The 22,412-nt window shown below is 42.8% G+C and overlaps 1 protein-coding gene across 7 annotated transcripts in view; it reads left to right on the top strand.

Moving 5' to 3' along the window:
• The window catches only part of MCU (mitochondrial calcium uniporter), a 449,047-nt gene that overhangs the window by 230,122 nt on the left and 196,513 nt on the right, over positions 1–22,412 (top strand). For all 7 annotated transcript variants that reach the window (XM_033940609.1, XM_033940608.1, XM_033940612.1 and 4 more), the window contains one exon: positions 19,380–19,449. In XM_033940609.1, the coding sequence (XP_033796500.1) occupies positions 19,380–19,449 (70 nt within the window). The remainder of the gene's footprint in view (positions 1–19,379; positions 19,450–22,412) is intronic.

Genomic DNA, 22,412 nt, shown 5'->3' with positions numbered 1-22,412 from the left:
CCCAAGTCTCAGTTGTGCCCGGCTCAGTCTCTCCAGTTTATCGGAGCCGTGCTGGACACGGTTCGCCTCCGCGCTTTCCTTCCCCCTACTCGGCGGGAGGCCTTGCTTCGGTTAAGTCGCCAAGTTTTGGGGCTATCCGTGGTGTCGGCCCAGCGTATGATGATCCTTCTGGGCCACATGGCATCGACGGTCCACGTCACTCCCTTCGCCCGCTTGCATCTGAGGCTTCCTCAGTGGACTCTGGCCTCTCAATGGCGGCAGGATCGCGACCCAGTCTCTTGTCGGATAACAGTGACTCCTTCCTTGAGACGCTCGCTCCGTTGGTGGACCAACTCTTCCAGTCTTTCAGGGGGTTTTCTGTTTCTCGTTCCTCCGTGTCGCAAGGTCCTGACCACGGACTCCTCGGAGTACGCGTGGGGGGCACATCTCGACGGTCTGCGAACGCAGGGTCTATGGTCGGCCGAGGACCGTCTTTGTCACATCAATGTGTTGGAGCTTCGTGCCATTTTCCTGGCTGCTCGAGCTTTCTGCCACCTACTGCACGATCAAGTAGTGCTCGTGCGGACGGACAACCAGGTGGCGATGTATTATGTAAACAAGCAAGGGGGGACGGGCTCTTGGTCTCTGTGCCAGGAAGCCCTGCGCCTTTGGGAATGGGCACTCGGCCAGAACATATTCCTACGTGCGGTTTACATTCAGGGAGAGAGGAACTGTCTGGCGGACAAACTCAGTCGTCTTCTCCAGCCGCACGAGTGGTCGCTGAACTCCCGGGTTCTCCGCGAGGTCTTCGACCGCTGGGGGACTCCCCAGAGACTCACAAACTACCCCTCTACTGTTCTCGGATATACTCCCGGGACCGTCTCGAGGCCGATGCCTTTCTTCTCGACTGGGGGGGGAGGTTTCTCTATGCGTTCCCTCCTTTTCCGCTGATCTTGAGAACGCTGGTTCATCTCAAATCGACCAGAGCCACTATGATTCTCATTGCGCCTCGTTGGCCCAGACAGCACTGGTTCTCCCTGCTTCTTCAACTCAGTGTCAGGGAACCTCTGCGTCTGCCTGTCTTTCCCTCTCTGCTGTTTCAGAGTCGGGGTTCGCTGTTACATCCCAATCTTCAGTCTTTACATCTGACCACTTGGTTCCTTTCCCCTTGACTTCCGTTCCTGTTTCTCAGTCGGTGAGGGAGATTTTGGAAGCCTCGCGCAAGGTCTCGACTCGGCTTTGTTATTCCCAGAAGTGGACCAGATTTTCATCCTGGTGTTCTTCGAACCATCTAGACCCGAGTTCAGTTCCCGTGTCTTCGGTGCTGGAATATTTGTTGCATCTGTCTAAGTCTGGACTGAAGACGACTTCCATTCGGGTGCATCTCAGTGCCATTGCGGCGTTCCATCGGCATCTCGAGGGTCGATCTCTCTCTCTTCATCCTCTGGTAACTCGTTTTATGAGGGGTCTTGTGAATGTCCATCCTCCTCTGAAACCTCCTCCTGTAGTTTGGGATCTTAATGTGGTCTTAGCTCAACTGATGAGGCCTCCTTTTGAGCCTCTCGACAAATCTCATCTTAAGTTTCTCACTTGGAAAGTGGTCTTTTTGATTGCGCTCACATCCGCTCGTCGGATTAGCGAGCTGCAGGCTTTGGTTGCGGATCCACCTTTTACTGTGTTTCATCATGATAAGGTGGTTCTTCGCACCCATCCCAAATTTTTGCCTAAGGTTGTGTCTGATTTCCACCTCAATCAGTCCATTGTTCTTCCGGTGTTCTTCCCGAAGCCCCACTCTCATCCTGGTGAGGCGGCGCTTCACACGCTTGACTGTAAGAGGGGGTTGGCCTTTTATCTCCAACGTACCAAGTCTCATCGGAAGGTTCCTCAATTGTTTTTGTCCTTTGATCCTAATCGGTTGGGACGTCCTGTTTCCAAGCGCACCTTGTCCAACTGGTTGGCTGCTTGTATTTCTTTTTGCTACGCTCAGGCTGGTCTCACGCTCCATGGTCGAGTCACGGGGCATAAGGTCCGGGCTATGGCAGCTTCTGTTGCTTTCCTCCGGTCTACTCCGGTGGAGGACATATGTAAAGCTGCCACTTGGTCTTCGGTTCATACGTTCACTTCCCACTATTGTCTGGACACTTTGTCCAGAAGCGACGGCCGGTTTGGCCAGTCGGTGTTACGTAACCTGTTTTCCTGACTTGCCATCCTCCCATCTGCCCTTTTTTGGTTGGCTTGGAGGTCACCCACATGTGAGAATAACATGCCTGCTTGTCCTGGGATAAAGCACAGTTACTTACCGTAACAGGTGTTATCCAGGGACAGCAGGCATATATTCTCACAACCCGCCCGCCTCCCCGGGGATGGCTTCTTTGCTTGATATGGAACTGAGGACCACGAGGTGGGGATGCGCCCTCTAGTGGGCAGGAAGGCTAGCACATGCGTGGTGCAGTGTGCAAACTTGAAACTTCAATCAAGTTTGCTTGAAAAGCTGTCCGCGCTGGGGCTCCGTAGATGACGTCACCCACATGTGAGAATATATGCCTGCTGTCCCTGGATAACACCTGTTACGGTAAGTAACTGTGCTATATGGTACCTGAATAAACGCAGAAAAGACAAAAAGGACCAACACACATAAAAATAGTGTCTTTAACAAAAAAAAAATCAAAAAGCTGTAATCAATATGCAATATGTAACAAGCAGTATTGTCAAAGAAGAACCTAACATGATCCGTGTTTCAGCACTATACCTTCCTCAGGAATCCATATGACTTGAGAGTTGTGAACCAAATATTGAACAGTCTTCTCTGACCTTCCACTCTCTGCCCCCCCCCCCCCCCTTTGATAAACAGGGAGCGGAGACGGAGTTCTTGTCCCCTCCCTTGATTACTACTTTCTTTTCCCAGCAGTCTCACATTTGCACAGTGACCTGCCAGAACTTACTCTCTGACAGCTTGAACTGGTCAAAGGACCTTTGGCTCCTCCTGCAACTATGAAGGAGCCTGAGGTCCCTTGACCTACAGAAGAAAGTAGCGATGGAGGGAGGGGACAAGAACTCCTTCTCTGCTCCTTGCCTATCAAAGGTTGGGGGGGGGCAAGTGGGAAGTTAGAGGACCTCTCCTTGACTGTTCTGTATTTGGTTCACAACTCTCAAGTCATATGGACTCCTGAGGAAGGTATAGTGCTGAAACATGGGTAGGCCATGTTGGGTCCTGTTTGACAATGCTGCTCATTACGTATTGATTACAACTGGTATAGGCGGAATAGAAGTCCCTAATGTAATGTAACTTTTTGATTCCTTTTTTTTTTTAAATTAAAGATGCTTTTTATTTTTATGTGTGTCTTTCCTGCATTCATCCAGGTACTACATGTTTTTTAATCCACTTTCTTATGTGTTTTAATTTCATGGAATTTTTTCCACTTGTTTGGTGGTAATTTGCATGCCATTAATTTACTGCACTGAAGAGCAAATAATTGTAAGAACATAAGAATAGCCTTACTGGGGAGGAGCTGTTGGAGTTGGTGTGCGGCAGAGGAGACATCGTTTACCTGGGACAGCAGTGGCTTATTGAACTGTGCTGCTTCTTTTTTCTTTGTCCTGCCTGGTGCTGGTTTCGGACAGGCATCTGGGGAGACGGACGGTGACGTTATCTGGGTCCGTCTTCTCCAGCTGAAAAGCGGGCTGCAGCCGGAACATTTTGAGGAGCTATTGGAGTTGGTGTGCGGCAGAGGAGACATCATTTACCTGGGGCAGCAGTGGCTTATTGAACTGTGCTGCTGCTTTTTTCTTTGTCCTGCCTGGTGCCCGTTTCGGACAGACATCTGGGGAGACGGACGGTGATGCCATCCAGGTCTGCCTCCTCCAGCTGAAAAGTAGGCTGCAGCCATTGTGTGCGGCCGCAGGGTGCGCTCTAAGGGGCAGGTTCTGCCCCTTGGAGTTACGAGAAGTTGCGAGGACTCTGAGAACGTGTATCTACTGGGGTAAAAATCAACTTATAACTATTTTCATGAGTAAAAGAAAGGTCAAACCTAAAAATTCTACCCCAGCTTTGATTGGCCCTATGGACTGCCATTTGACTGTACTTTCGACAATTCCTGTAACTCAAGATACTTTATCCACATCGGGAGCATCGATTAGCCCCCTCGATAGAACTCCTCCCCTTCCACCAATATCTGGAGCTATGGGACCTAATTTAGATCTATAGCAACCTTGGATGACTCTCTAAAATCCTCCTCTCCTTCTAAATTGCAATTTACAGCATTACCTAAAGTGATCTCTCTATTTGAAGGTAATGGGGAGATTTGAGACCATCTGAGGACTCTAAGGACATTACCTTGAAAAACTTATGGCAAGTTAATATGAGGATAGATGGGTTGTTAAGAACAGTAATCAAACAATCTTCAGACCTTTCATCTGATGTTGTAAAAAAATTTGAGCATGTTGACTCTAATTTATTGTTATTGGATAATAATTTAATAACAATTGAATCACAGGTTTCTACACTGCAGCAAGTTTCTATGTCTGCAGTAAAAGATTCATGTATTATCCATTCCAAGTTTGAACAAATGGAAAAAATGACATGATCAAAGAACCTCCGCTTTGTTAATTTTCCAAAAACTCACTTGATATCAGCTGAAATTTTGCTTAGAAAATATTTTAAAGAGATATTGGGATTAACAAATGCAGAGTCCTTACAAATAATGAATTGTTATTATATTCCTCTGAAAAGGAAAATAACATCTGATCAAGGGACAGACCTATTAGTTTCCACAGAGATTGATTTAACAGACTTCCTGGAGGATTCCCAGGATACTATGGGCTCCTTTTACAAAGCCGCGCTGGGGCCTTAACACGCGAAATAGCGCACACTAAATTGCCGTGCATGCTAGCCGCTACCGCCTCCTTTTGAGCAGGCGGTAGATTTTCGGCTAGCGCACACTAAAATGCTTAGCACACCTTCGTGAAAGGAGCCCTATATTAGATAGATCTACTCTCTTGATCACTTGTTTAAGTGAATTTGATAAAAATTTAAACTAAACTAAACTAAACCTTAAGTTTATATACCACATCATCTCCACGGAAGTAGAGCTCGGCACGGTTTACAAGAACTTAAAAATGAGAAAGGGTAGGAAAAGGTTTACATAAGTTTATAAATCGAGTGGAAAAGTGAGGGAAAAGAAATTACATGTTGGAGAAGAGCCAGGTTTTTAGTTGCTTGCAGAATAAATGGAGGGAGCTCAGGTTCCGCAGCGGGATAGTAAGGTCATTCCAGAGACCTGTGATTTTGAAAAGAAGTGATTTTCCCAGTTTACCTGCGTGGAAAATAAACTGCAGCAAGTTTCTATGTCTGCAGTAAAAGATTCATGTATTATCCATTCCAAGTTTGAACAAATGGAAAATATGACATGATCAAAGAACCTCCACTTTGTTAATTTTCCAGGGAGGGGAAGGATAGTTTTAATTTATGGGCGGTCCTGGTGGAGTCAGGGCACGAGGAGTTGAAAGAAAGTGGGATTAGGGAAGGAAGGATGCCGTGAATAATCTTAAAAGCCAGGCAAGAGCATTTGAATTGGACTCTGGAAATCACTGGGAGCCAATGAAGATTGGCCAGGAGTGGGGAGACGTGGTCAGATTTACGTTTTGCAAAAATCAGCTTGGCTGCCGTGTTCTGAATAAGCTGGAGTCTTTGGAGGCTTTTTTTTGTTAAGCAAAGGTAAATGGCATTACAATAGTCAAGTTTGGAGAGGATGATGGATTGGACAAGGACGGCAAAATGTTTTTGGCGGAAGAAGGGTCTTGCTTTCCTTAGCATGTGGAAGCTGAAAAAGCATGATTTTGTCAAGGAGTTGAGGTGGTCGTTGAGAGAGAGGAATCGATAATGATGCCAAGGACCTTGCTTGAGAACTCAAGGTGTAAGGCAGTGCCTGAGGGCAGTGCAAAGAGGGTGGGCAGGTGTTCTAACTTTGGGCCGAGCCAGAGTAATTTTGTTTTTGATTCATTTAGTTTCATCTGTACCGAGAGGGACCAGGAGTGGAGTCTCATTATGCAGGATGTTATGTTATCGTGGAGGTTGGTGAGGTTCTGGTCTGTTTCAAGAAGGACAAGGATATCGTCGGCGTATGTGTAGATTGTTTCAAAGGGGGAAAGCTGGAAGAGCTTCAATGAGGACATATAGATATTAAAAAGGATAGGGGAAAGGGGTGATCCCTGAGGGACACCGCAAGAAGGAGACCAAGGAGTGGACATGGTGCCATTAGAGTTGACAGTGTAGGAGCGAGAGCGAAGGAAGTTTGAAAACCAATTAATAACGGTGGAATCAATTCCTATCTCGGAAAGTTTATAAAGTAGTATGTTGTGGTGGACTACATCAAAAGCTGCAGAGAGGTCGAATTGTAACAGAACAGCGAATTTGTTTCGAGAATGTAGTTGTTGCACCTTTGATATTAGGGAGACAAGGAGGGACTCGGTGCTGAAGCTGGGTCTAAAGCCATGTCGATAGGGGGAGAGAATGGAGAATCTCTCTAGATAAGAAGATAGCTGGGTAGCGACTATGGACTCAAGCAGTTTGGTTAGGAGGGGGATGTTTGCTATGGGGCGGTAGTTCGATGGTGAGGAGGGGTCGAGATCAGCTTTTTTCAAAAGAGGGGATAAGGCAATGTGTCCCATTTCTGTAGAGAACAGGCCAGATAGTAGGGCAGTGTTTACAAGATTGGTGAGGGAGGATATGGCCTGCACAGGAATGTTATCGTAAAGGTAGGATGGGAAAGGATCTAGGATACATTTGCAGGATTTCAATTTGAGACAAACTTTAGAGATCTGGGATTCGGAGGCTATTTCGAAGGCAGTCCAGGATCTATCAGCAGGGATAGGGTTAGAGTCGTTGGGAGGTAGAGAATTGTAGGAGATAGTTGGGGGGAAAGAGCTTCTTATGGTAATTATCTTATCGTTAAAAAATTTGGCTAGGTCGTTAGCAGATGGTGGAGAGAGGGGGGAGGTGGAGTCATTTTTTGAGGTTAAATTACGCCAGATGTTGAACAGTGTACTAGTTTGGTTTTTTGATCTGGTGATTTTGTCACCATATAAATTTTTTCTTGCTTTTGTCAATACCGTGTTTTAGAACTTGATATTGTCTCTCCAGGATTGTCTGTCAGAAGGGGATTTCGATTTTTTCCATTTACGCTCCAGTGCTCGACATTTCTGCTTCAATTCCCTATGATATGGAAGATACCAGGGAGCTTTGCGGGAGTGGGAGATAGGTTTAGTACAGAGGGGAGCTAGAGCGCGGTAAGTGGATTCAGAAAGGGTTACCCAGTTGTGCCAGTTGGAGTCAGGGTCGGTATGGTCAGGAGAAGGAGGGAGTTGGTTGAGAAATTGGGACCAGAACTGTTCACTCGTGATTTTTTTGCGGTAGGTGATAAAATTTGTGGCTCAGGGAGGAGTGCCCAGATGGGACATGAAAATGGGAAGGCATTTGATAATGAAATCATATTTTAAGAATAGATCTGTGAAATTTTGTGGTGATCTCGTATCAATTTTTCCTGATGTTGCTAGAGCAACACAATATTGTAGAAAATAATTTCTTAAGTTAAAATCTCAAGTATTAGCTTAAAGCTTCCATGCAAATGTATCATTAAGGGCCTGTTTTACAAATCCGTGCTAGCGGCTGCCGCAAGGCAACAGCCCCGAAGCCCTTTAAATCTCTATGGGCTTCGGGGCCATTACGCACAGCAGCCGCTAGCGCAGCTTTGTAAAACAGGCCCTAAGTTTCAACAAAAAGAATTTATATTTTGGGATCCTTTGCAATTACAATTTCTGAGTAAACAAGAATCATCTGCAGATAAGGGGGTTGACAATGAATGCTGATCTTTATTGGGAGTTAAGTAATTACAGCACATAATAAGCTTTAACCCAAGTATAATTTGGGTTATATATTTATTTGTTAATATTATGGGAAATGTTCAGTAACTCCTCCATTATAGTGGGCTAGAAAGATATAAAAATGAGGGGTGTTTTTATTTGAATGATTTATGATTTTGTTATCTCTGTTCTTTGCTGTTCTGTTTGAACTGTAAACTTGGAAAATTTATAAGGGAAAAAAGAAAAAGAAAAAAAATGAATAGCCTTACTGGATCAGACCAATGGTCCATCAAGCCCAGTAGCCTGTTCTCACGGTGGCCAATCCAGGTCACTAGTACCTGTCAAAAAACAAAGAGTAGCAACATTCTATGCTACTGATCCAGGGCAAGCAGAGGCTTCCCCAAGCTTGTGTTAAAAGTCATGCACTAAGGCATTGGTAGATGTCTCTAAAGCAAGCTTTCCGACTCTACCCCTCAGTGTCTTACTTTCTGGTACTTGTAGACCTCAACAAGGATACTTATTTCTGGTGCAGTTCCAACAAGCAGACTCCTGGGCTCTTGAACAACCCTAGATTGGATATTTGTCAGCGCATACTTCCCTCTCTTCCTTTCCCTGCTTTAAGTTACAGCATCAGTCTTTATCTCAGGAGTCCAGGGAAGATGAAAACCACTTTCTTCCTTTTCCTTCATCACTAATGTCACTAAAAAAAAATCTTTAATACCAGCAGTTTTAACTTCAGATGCATGATAAAAACCATGTTTAGGGGCTGCTGCTCAGGCATTTCCCAAAGACATGTGCTCACACGCACACACACGCACACACACACACACACACACACACACACTTTATTTTAAAATTTATAGTCCGCATATCCAACAATTCTATGCGGATTACAGCAAAACATACATAATAAAAGGACAACATACACACAAAGTTCACCAAATAAAATAACCATGCTATTACACATTAAAACAATAAAACTTGACAAAGACCAGAGTCAATAACAATACAGCTTACTTTATGGAAATAAACCTAAACAAGAGGTTTACTGAAGACTGACTAACATGACATCGTATTACAATAACCAGACTGTCTCTCTGCTCTCAAAGGGATCACATCCAAATAAATTTTGTCATGGATCGTAGGTTCCGTGTTTGCTGATAAAAGTGCAGCAAAGAGCGCACTTCCGTTGGATCATTATTGTGCAGCACCTTGAAAATTAAACAAAGAATCTTAAATTCAATGCATACACTAATGGGCAACTAGTGCAAATCCTTCAAAATAGGTATAATGTGCTCAAACCGTGACACGTGCAATAATGTGTGCAGTCTCATTTTGAGCAAGTTGCAGAGTCTTAAGAACACATTGCGGCAAGCCTAAATACAAGCATTGCAATGATCAAAGACCGGATTCAACATCATTACGATGGTATTTCTACAGTTATCCTCAGACAGATAATCCCTTAGTCTGCAATACTCGCAACTGGAAAAATGCGCCTGACACAACAGATTTTACTTGTGATTTGAAAGATAAAGTGGAGTCCAGAATTACATCAAGGTATTTGCAGTATTGCAATATTGGCACTGACACATATCCAGAACTTTCTCTGCCAGAAAAGCACATAATTAATTTGTGCAACCAATGCACAAGATCTCTGTTTTAGCAACATTCAACTTCAACTGATTTTCACGCATCCAGTCTTAAATAATTTGGAAACACATATGAAGCTTACCCAGGGCCTCAGTTATACTGAAGATTGATGGACTGGAATCAAAAACTGAATTAAGAATTTTCTCAGCCTCCCACTGGTTTAACAATGGCCACAACTTTTGTAAAAGAAACAAAAATGCTAACACCTAGCAGCCTATGACCTCAGTTTCATAATTAGCTGAAGAAAGTTGGTAGTGCCAGGGATCAAGCAGGCCTGGTGAAAAAGGGTCATAACTGTCTGCATTCCCCTAGCCTATATCCACCACCATCTCCACAGGAACTTCATCACTGTCTCCTGCCAGGGACACTTGGAAGTTTTTCTAATAAACCTCAGACCCTTCCTCCAGGTAAACTAAACCTTAGGTTTTTATACCGCGCCATCTCCATGGTCGTGGAGCTCGGCACGGTTTACAGGGATTGTAATGAGAAAGGAACTCCAGGGACAGGGTTAGATGAAGATCGGAGGGAAGAAGAATGTAAGAGAGCTAGAAAGTCAGAGAGGAGGGAGAGTTAGATTTTAGAGAAAAGCCAGGTTTTCAGATGTTTGCGGAAGGTACAACCCTTTCCTTGGTTTCCAGGACAACAGCTGGACCAGGATTGCTTTCTTCCCAGGGATCTTCTCCAAATTTGTGTCCTCATTTATCCTAGGACAGGCAGGCAGCATATTCTCACATATGGGTGACATCATCCATGAAGCCCAGTACGGACAGTCTGAAAAGTGAACTGTCACTTTAAATTTTAAGAGCTTCGACTACCCACACCATGCATGCATGACTGCCTTCCCACCTGAAGAGGCTCGAGGTACCTCAGTTCTTTGTTTTCTGCCTTCCCGCTTTGTGTAATTTTCTTCTATTTTTACTTTGTTTTGTTAAAGATTAGTAAGAAGAGAAATATTTGTCATTTTATCCTGTTCGCGGGGGTTTTTCCTCGGCGAGTTTCATGTTTTGAAATTGAATTTCATAGCACTGAGAAAATTTTTCTATCCGTGTTGAAACTTTTGATGAGTTTTAAGAGGGGCAGTACATGCCAGCAGTCTATTTCTGTAACCAACCCTCATAACGGGTGGCTTCAGTGTTTAAACTCTGGACTCTGCATCGACTTCAGACTTCCAGCATTGGAGGAGCCAGCTCAGAAGCGTTATAGGTCTCTACAGCATTGAGTCTCTTGATGCAGACCAATTGATGATGCCAGCACTCCCCAGCTTCGCAGGTTGCCTCTCCCTCATGGTATGCATCCTCATTGAGGTCATCTACTTTGAGTCACCCTGCTGCACCAATGGTACCGGATATTGAGCTATAAGTACTGCTGGCATTCTTTTAAGGCATCACAGGTCTAAGCGGCATAGAATCTTATGATGCAGACAGAACAGCAACATCAATTGTTCTTCATTTACAGGTTGTTTCTCCGTCACGCTGTGCACTCAAGGTACCCTCTCTGAGACAACCTGCTGCATTGAGGGTAACGCCTGTTGAACCATCAGTACTGGTGCATGTTGTCCCGGAGGAAGTGATCAGGCAGAATACAGTACAGGGATTCAAACAGGGATTGGACGGATTCCTGAGGGACAAAGGGATCGTAGGGTACTGAAACCAAGGGGTGATTCAAACAGGTCGTGACCTGTTGGGCCGCCGCGGGAGCGGAGTGCTGGGCGAGATGGACCTGTGGTCTGACCCAGCGGTGGCACTGCTTATGTTCTTGTCTGGGAGATACTCCATGAGTTCTTCCAGAGGGAGCTCGGTAATATGCTTAATTTGCACAAAATTCTCCTGCTAGCATAGACTCACTCCCTTGGTATCGTCTCACTTAAGCATAGTGTTATGAGACTTTAAGGATTGATGTTCTCCGTCAAAAATTCTTCAAGACATTCTAAGCTGAGGTATCATCCTTTCTAATCGCATCGATCTTATGCATCTGACCGAACAAGAGATATTCATAGATCCTCATCATTTTCATGGGATCGGCATTGAGGACATTGTAAGATTTTTTTTTTTAAGAACTTCTCTATAATTCAAATTTCCAATGGGGCTCAGATGGTGCACTTACTTTATATAAGCCTGAGTCTTAGGACATTCCTTTCAAACTATTACAGCAACTGCCTTTCGGGAGAAGATAATCTTCAGTGGATCTTTCCTTTCTTGGATATATTTGGCAGCTGGGCGCAGCCCTGCCTGTTAATTTGGAAGCTGACAGTAAACCTAATGCTGAGTTCATATGTGCTTTGGGCTATGATGAGTCTCTGAAAGAGCTTCTCAGGTTGCTATTATATGGCAGGCTTACTGAGATGCCTCTCAACAAATTGGGGCACAACTTTATGTATCATGGTTGCTCCAAGAACACTGGACTCGGTCTTCTCCATGGCCCACATCACTCATTACTGATGGAGTCAACCCTTAACAAATATTCCAGTACGTGAGTTTAAGCCTCAGCAGCTCTAGGGCGTCAAGGCTGTACTTGAGACAAATTTGGACATCACCTTTATCAAAATTCTAGGCTGGTGACCAGAATCCTTTCTTGTGCTTTCTATGTGTCCATTTATCTAAAGCAACTAATCGAGAAATGACCTGGCTTTGAGTAGTATATTCCTTCAGAGCACCTTCTAGAATATCATCAAATTCATAGACTTGCAGATATATAGCAAGGTCAGCCTATCATGTTTTTTAGAGGTCATCTAGTCCTTCTGCAATGTCAGGGACTATGAGGCATCTAGTATGGCTATTTGTCATAGTAGTTTCTTGGATTGATTTCCTTGAAACACTGAGGTCTTTTTCTCCATGACAGGAACCTGCCCTTTCTGCCTTCTGTTAATAGGTGTACTATTTGAATACCTTTTAGTGTTGATTTGTTATTTTTGGTATTCAGCTTGTATATTTTTTGCTATAACAGTCTCTCTTGTACCATTGTAGTGGCTACAACATGAAGGGAATAGGAATGCTTTGACAAGCACAAAGTCTACTTCCTATTCATATCAGGGGTGATATACTTTTACATATTGGCTGCTGCCGCAAAAGCAGCAAAACTAACAGCAGCCTCAGCAACCTCAGCAATACCTTTGGCTTCTTAAAGTTATCAATGACGCTTACTATATCTCATTTCAAAGTGAGGTTTCGTCAACCCTTGGCAAACGCCCTTCTTCAATGACAAATGCTGGCTCTACTTCAATTACATACCATAGGGGTAGTTTCCCCTTCTCAGAATCATCAGGGATTCTAGATGATCTACGTCCACCTGACTTCTGAGACTACAACTGCAGTTGCAGACACACCTTCAACATTTTTTTTAATTATTATTTTATTTTTATTCAAAACTTTTTACAAAAAACTTCAGGTCAACATACTTGCATTAAAGATTTAGAAATTATATTCATTAAGTATAAATATGCTTGATACAACATCAAAAACTGTAGATTAATTACTTATTTAGTCCACAACTAGGATCCAAGAAAAAGGAAAAATAACAATTAAGAAAAACATCTTTCCTTGAGTTCTCTGTCTCCACACTTTTTATTTGATTAATCTGTTCCTCATGATTTTTTATAGACTTACTTTGCTCTTCTATCTTAATCCCATGTGCTATGACCTGAGAGCTAATAGTAGCACAGTCTGCACGATCCGCAGTCATAGCCTTCTTAAGGTTTGAGTCAATAATAACTATTGCCCTCCACAGGTCGTCTAAATTGACTTTGGCAGGTTTAACTAGGTCCCCAAACTGGATATCAAAAGAAGGAATGTTCTCGCTAATTCCAGCAATGGGGGACATTGATAGTAGGTTATCTTCAGCGGAAGCTTGTCTCTCAGGAGACTTCCATCTCTCTTCCGGGACTACCCAGTTGTCTACCTTCTTGAAGGAACTGGGTTACCGCATCCACTGCCGGTATTCCTCCCTCAGGTTGGGGCGGAGGCTACCTCTGTATGAGCTTAGAGAAGCCCGATCCGAACTGAGGTTTGCCAGTGCACTCGGCAATCCTCCCGAGGTCTGGGGCATCCCCTGAGGTTGACACACACCTCCAGCGTCCAGCATTGTCTGAATCGGTCTCGAGCCTCCAGCCACTGATGGTCACGGCCGAGAGGTTCCTTTCCTCTTACCCATTAGGACACGCTAGGCAAACAAGTTCCCGATTGAAGAGAGCTGTCTCACTGGGAAATTTCAAGGCAGCAGATGAAACCATGTAAGGAAGTCCAATGGGGAGACGCAGAGCTGTGCTTCACACTCATGTCTCAATCGCCATCTTGGATCTGATCACCATCAACATTTTCAATACAGAGTTTGCCTTTCCCAAGAGAGTTTATTAATTGCCGGGTAGTAGTGGCAGCAGCTTTATCAGCTCACAGCACTACAGTCAAGTTATGGTTTGAAGTCAGCTTTTCAAAATCCCTCTCAACCAATATACTCGGTAAAGTTCCCCTTTGCAATCGTCTATCATCTGCAATCCATCTCAGTCAATCCAGTGATGATCCTATTTGGTCACATGGTGTCCATTACCCCCTTCGCACATTACCCCCTTCGCATTCATCTCAGAACAGCTCAGTGGTCCCTGCCGTCTCAGTAGTCTCAAGCTCTCGATCCATTCGTTCAGAACATTGCAGTCACATCATCGCTTCACCAATCTCTTTGGTGGTGCATAAATTTGTCAAAGCTTTCTAAAGGGATGCTCTTTCAAATGCCTCCACATCAGAAAGCTTTGACACAGACTCGTCCATATATACTTGAGGTGCTCTCCTGAACGGTCTCAGGAATACAGAAGTTCCACATAACTCACTTGGAACTCAAGAGGGATTCAGAATGCTCTAAAGACTTTTTTCAACAGTATATCCAATCCTATCCCCCCCTTGTTCGCACCAACAATCAAGTTGCACTATGTTACATAAACAATCAAGGAGGGGAAGAACTCTCTGACTCTTTGTCAATCAGCTGAGGAGATTTGGGAATTGGACAATTGCCCGAAAAGTTTCCTCAAAGCTGTCTATGTTCAAGGAGCACAAAATATACTTGCCGGTAAGCCAGCAAATATTTTCAGCTCCACGCCACTCCAAGGTCTTACTTCAGAATATTTCCTCAGAGAGGACTCCTTAGATAGACCTATTTATTTCCCCCAGCAATCACAAACTGCCTCAATTCTGTTCCATCATCGTCTGGAGGCAGATGCTTTTCTTCTGAATGGGGTGGACAAGTTCCACTCATACTCAAAACGCTGATCACGCTCACTCAGAGTTGGCCACAATAATTCTCGTACCTCCTCGGTGGCCCATACAATGGTGTTTCTCCTTTCTACTTCAGCTCACGGTCAAAGATTCAGTAACCTTGCAGATATTTCTGTCTCGTCTTACTCGGAGTCAAGGGTCTCTTTTGCATCCCAATCTACAGTTGTTACACCTGACAGCTTGCTACCTATTAACTTGACCTCAACAGCAAGCTGATCTCTCTGATCCTGTTAGTCATTTTAGCTGCATCCAGAAAACCTTCCACGCAGCACTGCTACCAACAGAAGTGGACATGGTTTTCATTATGCTGGGATCTTCAGCATCTTGATGCTTCATCCTTCCCCATATCTTCAGTGTTGGAATATCTTCTTCACTTCTCCAACTCAGGTCTTAACACCACTTCAGATTCTACCTGAGTACTATCTGTGCTTTCCATGTTCAGGTCAACAATAAATCTCTGGCTGCGCATCCTCTTGTTTCCAGGTTTATGACAGGCCTTTTCAATATCAAACCACCTTTTAAGCCACCTCTAGTGGTTTGAGATCTTACTGTTGTTCTCACTAGATTGATGAAGCCTCCAATTGAACCAATGTCTTTTGCTTATCTTAAATATCTCACTTCGACAGTGGTATTTTTAATTTTCATCACCTTTGCACGTCGTCTGAGTGAGCTTCAAATGATGGTGTGGTATCCACCCCTTACGATATTCCATCATGATATGGTAGTCACGTACCCATCCTAAATTAATACTAAAAGTGGTAACAACAATTTCATTTTAACCAATCGATTGTGCTTCCAGTTTTCTTTCTAAAACCTCATTCTCATGCTGGTGCAACAGCTCTTCATACCTTGGTCTGCAAACGATCCTCAGCTTATTACTTACAAAGAACTTTGTCTCACAGAACATCTCCTCAACTGTTCATCATTCTCATGCTGGTGCATCAGCTCTTCATACCTTGGTCTTCAAACGAGCCTCGGCTTATTACTTACAAAGAACTTTGTCTCACAGAACATCTCCTCAACTGTTCATCTCCTTTGATGCTAACAGATTGGGCCACTCTTTATCCAAAAGAACTATTTCCACATGGCTGGTAGCCTGTATTTCATTTTGCTATGCTCAGGCTGAGCTGCAGCTTGGGGGTCATGTAATACCACATAAGGTCCGAGCTATAGCAGCTTCAGTTGCATTATTGCGTTCCACTCCCATTTATGGAATCTGCAAAGTAACTACTTAGTCCTCAGTTCTCACGTTCACCTCTCATTACTATCTGGAATCCTATTCCCGACCGGATGGGTCACTTCGGCCAAGCAGTATTATAAAATGTATTCTCTTAATGGCCAACTCTCCCTCTATCCCATTGTAGTAAGCTAGAGAGTCCCTAGTGTAAGAATACGCTGCCTGCTTTCCTAGGATAAAGCACAGTTACTTACCGTAACAGGTGTTATCCAGGGACAGCAGGCAGATAGTTTCACATCCCACCCACTTTCCCTGGTTGGCTTCTTAGCTTGCTTACGGAACTGAGGTACCTTGAGCCTCTTTGGGTGGGAAGACTGTCGTGCATGCGCGGTGCGGGTAGTCGCAAATCTCTTAAAATTTAAAGTGACAGTTCACTTTTTAGACTGTCCCTACTGGGCTCTGAGGATGATGTCACCCATATGTGAGAATATCTTGCCTGCTGTCCCCGGATAACACCTGTTATGGTAAGTAACTGTGCTTTTTGGACTTTTCTGTCTTTCCACGATCTGAGCCCTGCTCCCATCTTTCTCCAGACAAGAACTTTCTGAAACCCCCTCCTTACCTGGGTCTGTTCCTTTTCCTTTGCCATTTACTTCCTTCCTAGGAAGGTTGCAGGAAAGGTATGTGAGTTAGGGGCTCTACATATTTTATTCTCTTTGCTCTCAGCCTTTGGGGCACTGTGCTTGTCAGTGTCTATCTTGAGGTGATCCACAACCACTGCACCTTTAAGGGGGCATGTAAGACAGGATGCTGCTTTAAAAGCAAAGGCCCTTAACACTTATTCTAAGTGGGATTTGCTGAATAAGAAGAGGACTCCGGAAATTTTCCTGATACCGTTCTTTGGAAAATACATCCCCCACACGCCTTTTTCCTATACCCAGAGTGATGGAAGTATTTTGAAGATCCAGTGATACCTCTGAATTGGAGAGACTGTTGAGCAAAAGAAAAAATAAAATAAAACCTGGGCTATGCTCTGTGGTAGTTGCTGTGGACTACAGTGTGGAGGATCCGAGTGTTGATTCCAGCCCAACTTTGTTCATAAAATAGAGTCAAAGCTGTCGGCCATCATGCAATAGTGACATTTAATAGCTGGACATAGAATTCATGAAATAAAATGAGTAGGAAGAAATGGCCATTAAAAACCAGGAAATAAACCCCTCTCCCCACCCCCCAAAAAACAAAATCTCTCTGCAGTTTTCATGCAAGACTTTCAGCAGACATTTGTAACGACCATTCCAGCTTTTATTCTGTTCTGTTTAAACATGAAATTGGCTTCTCTCTGTATTGCAGGGGCAGAGAAATGCTTTTTTTGTTTGGGGTGAGGGTCCGATCTTTGTTTTCAGCTCCACCCCTACCCCCAACTCATCCCCTTCCCATACCTACAATCCCATAGTCCTGTGTCTCCCCCTCCCCCCCATCAGCACCATGTTGCCTTGCATCTTTTCTTCTAAATCTCTCACCTTTTCCCTCCACCGTCTCCCACATTTCCTAACCTCCCTACCCTGGGGTGATAACATTATTGGCAGAACAGACATTGGGGCCAGCTGGTGTGCTGTCTAGAAAACTTGCCCATATCAGTCTTCTAGTCCCTTTTGAATTTTTTCCGAAGGGGATGCAAGCCAGAGGCCTTGAGAATGTACAGATATTCAAGGCCCTGTGCCTTGCTGGCCACAGTGTGTCTACAGTTCTTCTGGTTTGTAGAGTCACCACCCTGGGGAATGAGTTGAGGAAATAATTGCATTGTGTGTGTTGGTGGAGGGGAGAAGAAAAACTTTGGGAGGGTGTAATGACATCTGTAGTTTTTCTCTTCCCCCCCCTCAGTTCCAATGCCTAAGGTGTATTGTTTAGATGGGCACTTCTCAGCCTGGATACTGATTCTTAAACTCCTTTAAAATACTGGAATGCCAGGTTTCTGAGGCTCTAAACCACTTTTGCTGGCAGTTCTTAGCCAGCCCTGCTGCTTTCACTGAATTGGGATTTTTAGTTCACTGGACAATGGAATTATAGTAATTGCATATTGATTTAGCTTTTCTTTCCCTGTGGTGGAATGATGAGATCACTGAGCAGTGCAGTCACTTTCAGTTTGGAGGGTTGAGGGAAAATGTGCTCCTGAAGATAAAGGGAGGACTTACTAGCACTGAAGTACATGTTGCTACTTAGATGTGAATGGAGGGTGTTCTCCAAAACTAAACCCAACCCCGTTCATGTCTGTCCTCTTGATCATTTATCCTTTTCACCCCAGCCTATGAAACTTGAAGCTGGAGAGGAGGAGGAGTGATGACTGTCTCAGGAAGACACTCTAGAGATGTTAAAGAATAAAGGGTTAGATTCACTAACCTACCCGGTCATAACCGATCCATGTCCGATCCGGGCAGGTCCGATGGATTCTTTAACCTTCAGTATTCAAATGGGGGCGATTGGAGGAAAGCCCCCATCTGCCAGCACGGATTGCTAGTGTGCAATCCCGACTCATGCGCAGACCATCTGTAGATGGTCTGCGCATACGTCTAAGTCCCGTCTGAGCCGTGACTTTTTAAAAAACTTGTTTAGCCCAGCGAGCCCGTGGTTTTAACCCGCGGGTTAAAACCACAGGCTCGCAGTGCGGGGAAGGGCAGGAGAGATTCGGGGACGAGCAGGGTAGGGATTCAGGGCAGAGCGGTCAGGAGAGATCGGGGAAGAGCATTGGGGCGACAGGCAGGAGAGATTCATGGCAGCAGAGAGCAGGGCTTCAATTGAACTGGAAAGTCAGAAAGATGTTTGCGACTGGTCCCCAGCAGTCGCTTCTTGGGTTGATAGGCCAGTCGGTTTCATAAATTTCTTTGGTGAATTGCGTCCCTGTCTACTTTGTGTGTGTTTCCCCTCATTTGCATGCACGGATTGGAAGTGGATTGCAGGAGAGATTAGTGAATCGGGCCGGAGGGAAATCTGGTCTTAAAAGGGTCGCAATTTGTTTGCTTAGTGAATCTAGTAGTGAAGAAACATGCTATCTTATATTTTTTCAGCCCTAATAATCTAAAGTAAACACATACTCTATTTTGATATCTGTTTTCTTTAAAAAATTTGCACAACCCTTTTTAGAGGCTGTGCAAATTAAGTCTGTTTTGTGCATTCAGGTTGTTTGTTTTTGAAGATTTGCTATGCTGCTAAAACTATACAGGTTGAAGTATTTTACAAAAAAAAAAAAAAATCATACCAAATAGAAAAGAACATCATTAAAATAAGACAGGGCTACAACAGGTTACCAGTCCACAGGTGCTGCTGATAGGGACATGCAGCATAGGGCACTCTCAACTGTTTATTTCTTGGGGAGAGATCAGCCTCTGTAACAGAGGGAATCTTTGTGTTTTCCAAAGATTTTTTAAAGTCTTATTTATTGTACTACTTTTTGTGTTCTGTAGGTGCACCAGAGACTCCCAGCATGGCAAAACCAACAAATAGTCTTTTGTAGTACAGCATCTCCCTCTGATGGTGAGTAGTTATAATGCAGTTTCCTTCACAGATTACCCTGGAATGTAAATCATCCAAATGTTATGCCCAGTGTTCTCCTCAGAAATTTTTTCCAGCCGGGTGGCATGAAAAAGTAGCCGAGTGGGGTGGGGCGGGATGGGGAAATTTGGTGGTGGTACAAAAATTAAACGTGTACTATTTTTATTAGTTAATTATTATTATTTTCCAATGCTCAATATAACTTCCTTTTTTAAGGTTTGACACTTGTGCCAGAATATTTTTACTAAATTTAAGAAGTATCCAATTCTAGAAGTGAATAATTAGATATTCGTCCTCTTTCAAATGACATTGAGCAGGGGTCTCAAAGCCCCTCCTTGAGGGCCGCAATCCAGTCGGGCTTTCAGGATTTCCCCAATGAATATGCATGAGATCTATGTGCATGCACTGCTTTCAATGCATATTCATTGGGGAAATCCTGAAAACCTGACTGGATTGCGGCCCTCAAGGAGGGACTTTGAGATCCCTGGTATAGAAGTTTAAAAAAGGGAAATGCATTAATGAAGTCATTAGGTTCAATCTAGCCATTTATTTAATAATAAGAATAATTTATTTTCTTGTATACTGCCCAACCAGTAGTTCTGGGCGGTTCACAACAGGAAAATACTGAGACATTTCAGCACATGGTACAGTTTCATAGAACACACTATCTATGTACAATCTAAAATTATATAATAAAAGTAATACAATTGTTAAAAACATTCAAGTACAATATTAAAAATTATTAAAACATACTATGACAATAAGAATAGAAACAAAAGACCTCATTTAAATTTATCAAAATTAATATTCTTATTTGTCAAATAAATAGGTCTTTAATGATTTCCTAAATGTGAAGTAAGAATTAGATTTAACAATCATCGGATTTAGCCAGGAGTTCATCTTCCAAGCTTGATACTCCAAAGTCCTGTCTAAAAAGGTCTTAAAACGACAGGCCTTTGGAATAGGGAAGATGAACTTTCCAGAATTTCTAGTTCCTTTTGTTGAGTAAGAAAGTTTCAGATATGAGACAAATATGAGGGAGATAAACCGCATAGAACTTAACGGTATTGCAGTATATAAACTGTTGTTATTATAATCCAAAAAGCACCTTATAACAAATGCATCCAAACTTAAAAAGCATTCTGCAAAAGGCAACCAATGCAACTTGGTATAAAAAGGACTAACATGATCATACTTTTTAAGATTAAAAATCAAGCGAACTGCAGCATTTTGCACCAACCGAAGTCTTAATATAATCTTTTTAGGTAACCCCAAATAAATTATATTACAATATTCTAAAGTTAATAATACAATAGATTGAACCAGTAACCGAAAAGATTCACTGTCAAAAAACTTTTTAATGGTTCTTAATTTCCATAAAAGCGCTTAACTTTTTTAAATTAATAAATGTTAATGTGCGATCCAAAGTAACCCCCAGAATTTTCAAATTAGACGCTATCTCGAAATTTTGGCCCTTCAGTTGGATACTTTTTTCTTGAATTTTCTCATTAGGGCTTGCCAAAAAACACAAACTTGTTTTTTCAGGATTAAGCTTCAACCTAACGTGTAGCATCCATAATTCTAACCTTTTCTAAGATTGGTAGAAATTTGGGTAATCAATTCATTTGAGATGTTCTTACAAGGTAGCAATATAGAAATGTCTGCGTAAATGTAAAACATTACTTCTAGACTTTGTAGTAAATGCGCCAGGGACACTAAATGGACATTAAACAACGTTGGGGATAAAGGAGAGCCCTGCGGTACTCCGCATGAGTTCCTCCAATAGGGAGAATATTTCTCATCAGAAAACACTTTATATGTTCTTTGTTCTAAGAACCCTCTGAACCAATTTTGTACCTTACCACTGATCCCGATTGAGTCCAAGCAGTTTAACAGTAGATCATGATCCACTAAATTGAAAGTGCTGCTTAGATCCAATTACAGGATCAGGGCACTTGTATCAGTACTGAACAGAATGGTGAGTTGATTTAATAGTGATGTTATTACTGATTCTGTACTGTGTCCAGAACGACACCCAGATTGATTTTCATGTAGGATATTATATTTCTCTAAATAATTCACCAATTCGGCATCACCAGTCCCTCCATTAGTTTTTCAAATAATGGGATACTTGCAACTGGCCTATAGTTTTTTTCACTAGCAAGTGACTCCTGGTTTGTTTGTTTTTGCTATAGGGGTTATTATTATTTTTCCTAGATTTTTTTCAAATTGTCCGGATTGTAATTGAGAAGTAATCCATTTGTAGAGATGAGCTCTAAAAGTAGGCGAGGCATTCATCAATATGTTCCTTGGACATATATCTAAACGACAATATTTTTTTGCATACTTTGAATATAATTTACTAAAAAGTTCCCAATCTGGAATAGCGAATTTTTCCCACATCATATCTATCCTAATTCCCTCTTGTTGTCCTATTGGATTAATAAAATTGATGACTTGATTATTCTTATTTTGGCTGCTAAAAGCAGTTTGTAAGCCATCAATTTTATCTTTAAAAAATGTTGCCAAATCATCAGCAGATGGAATATTTTCCTTATTTGGACGCTTCTTAGTCTGCATGAATTTAAACAACTAAAAAAAAACCCCAACTAAAACAACTAAAAAAAAAAAAAAAAAAAAAAGATAAATATAGCTCATCCAGTCATACAAGAAATGGCTCTACAACACCTCTAATAATGTTTTGATCAATAGGTTCTTTCCTGAGGTCTCACTGAGGATATGAAATAGATGCGATCCCCACTTCCAGACCTCTTGTTTAATACAATAATTTATAGAGAGGTGTTACTGAGCCTTGGAGGAGACCTGTGTGATTGCACTACAGCAAAATTAAAAAGTAGCAGATAAAGATCAAAGTGAGAGCTAGGGTAAAAAGGTTTAGGTAAAGATGCAGGTAATAATTAGCAATGTATTAAAATATTTTATTT

This window comes from Geotrypetes seraphini, chromosome 4 (assembly GCF_902459505.1).
Source record: "Geotrypetes seraphini chromosome 4, aGeoSer1.1, whole genome shotgun sequence".
Lineage (NCBI taxonomy): Eukaryota > Metazoa > Chordata > Amphibia > Gymnophiona > Dermophiidae > Geotrypetes > Geotrypetes seraphini.
The sequence above is the reverse complement of the archived record's forward strand: the minus strand, read 5'-3'. Positions and strand labels throughout refer to the sequence as shown.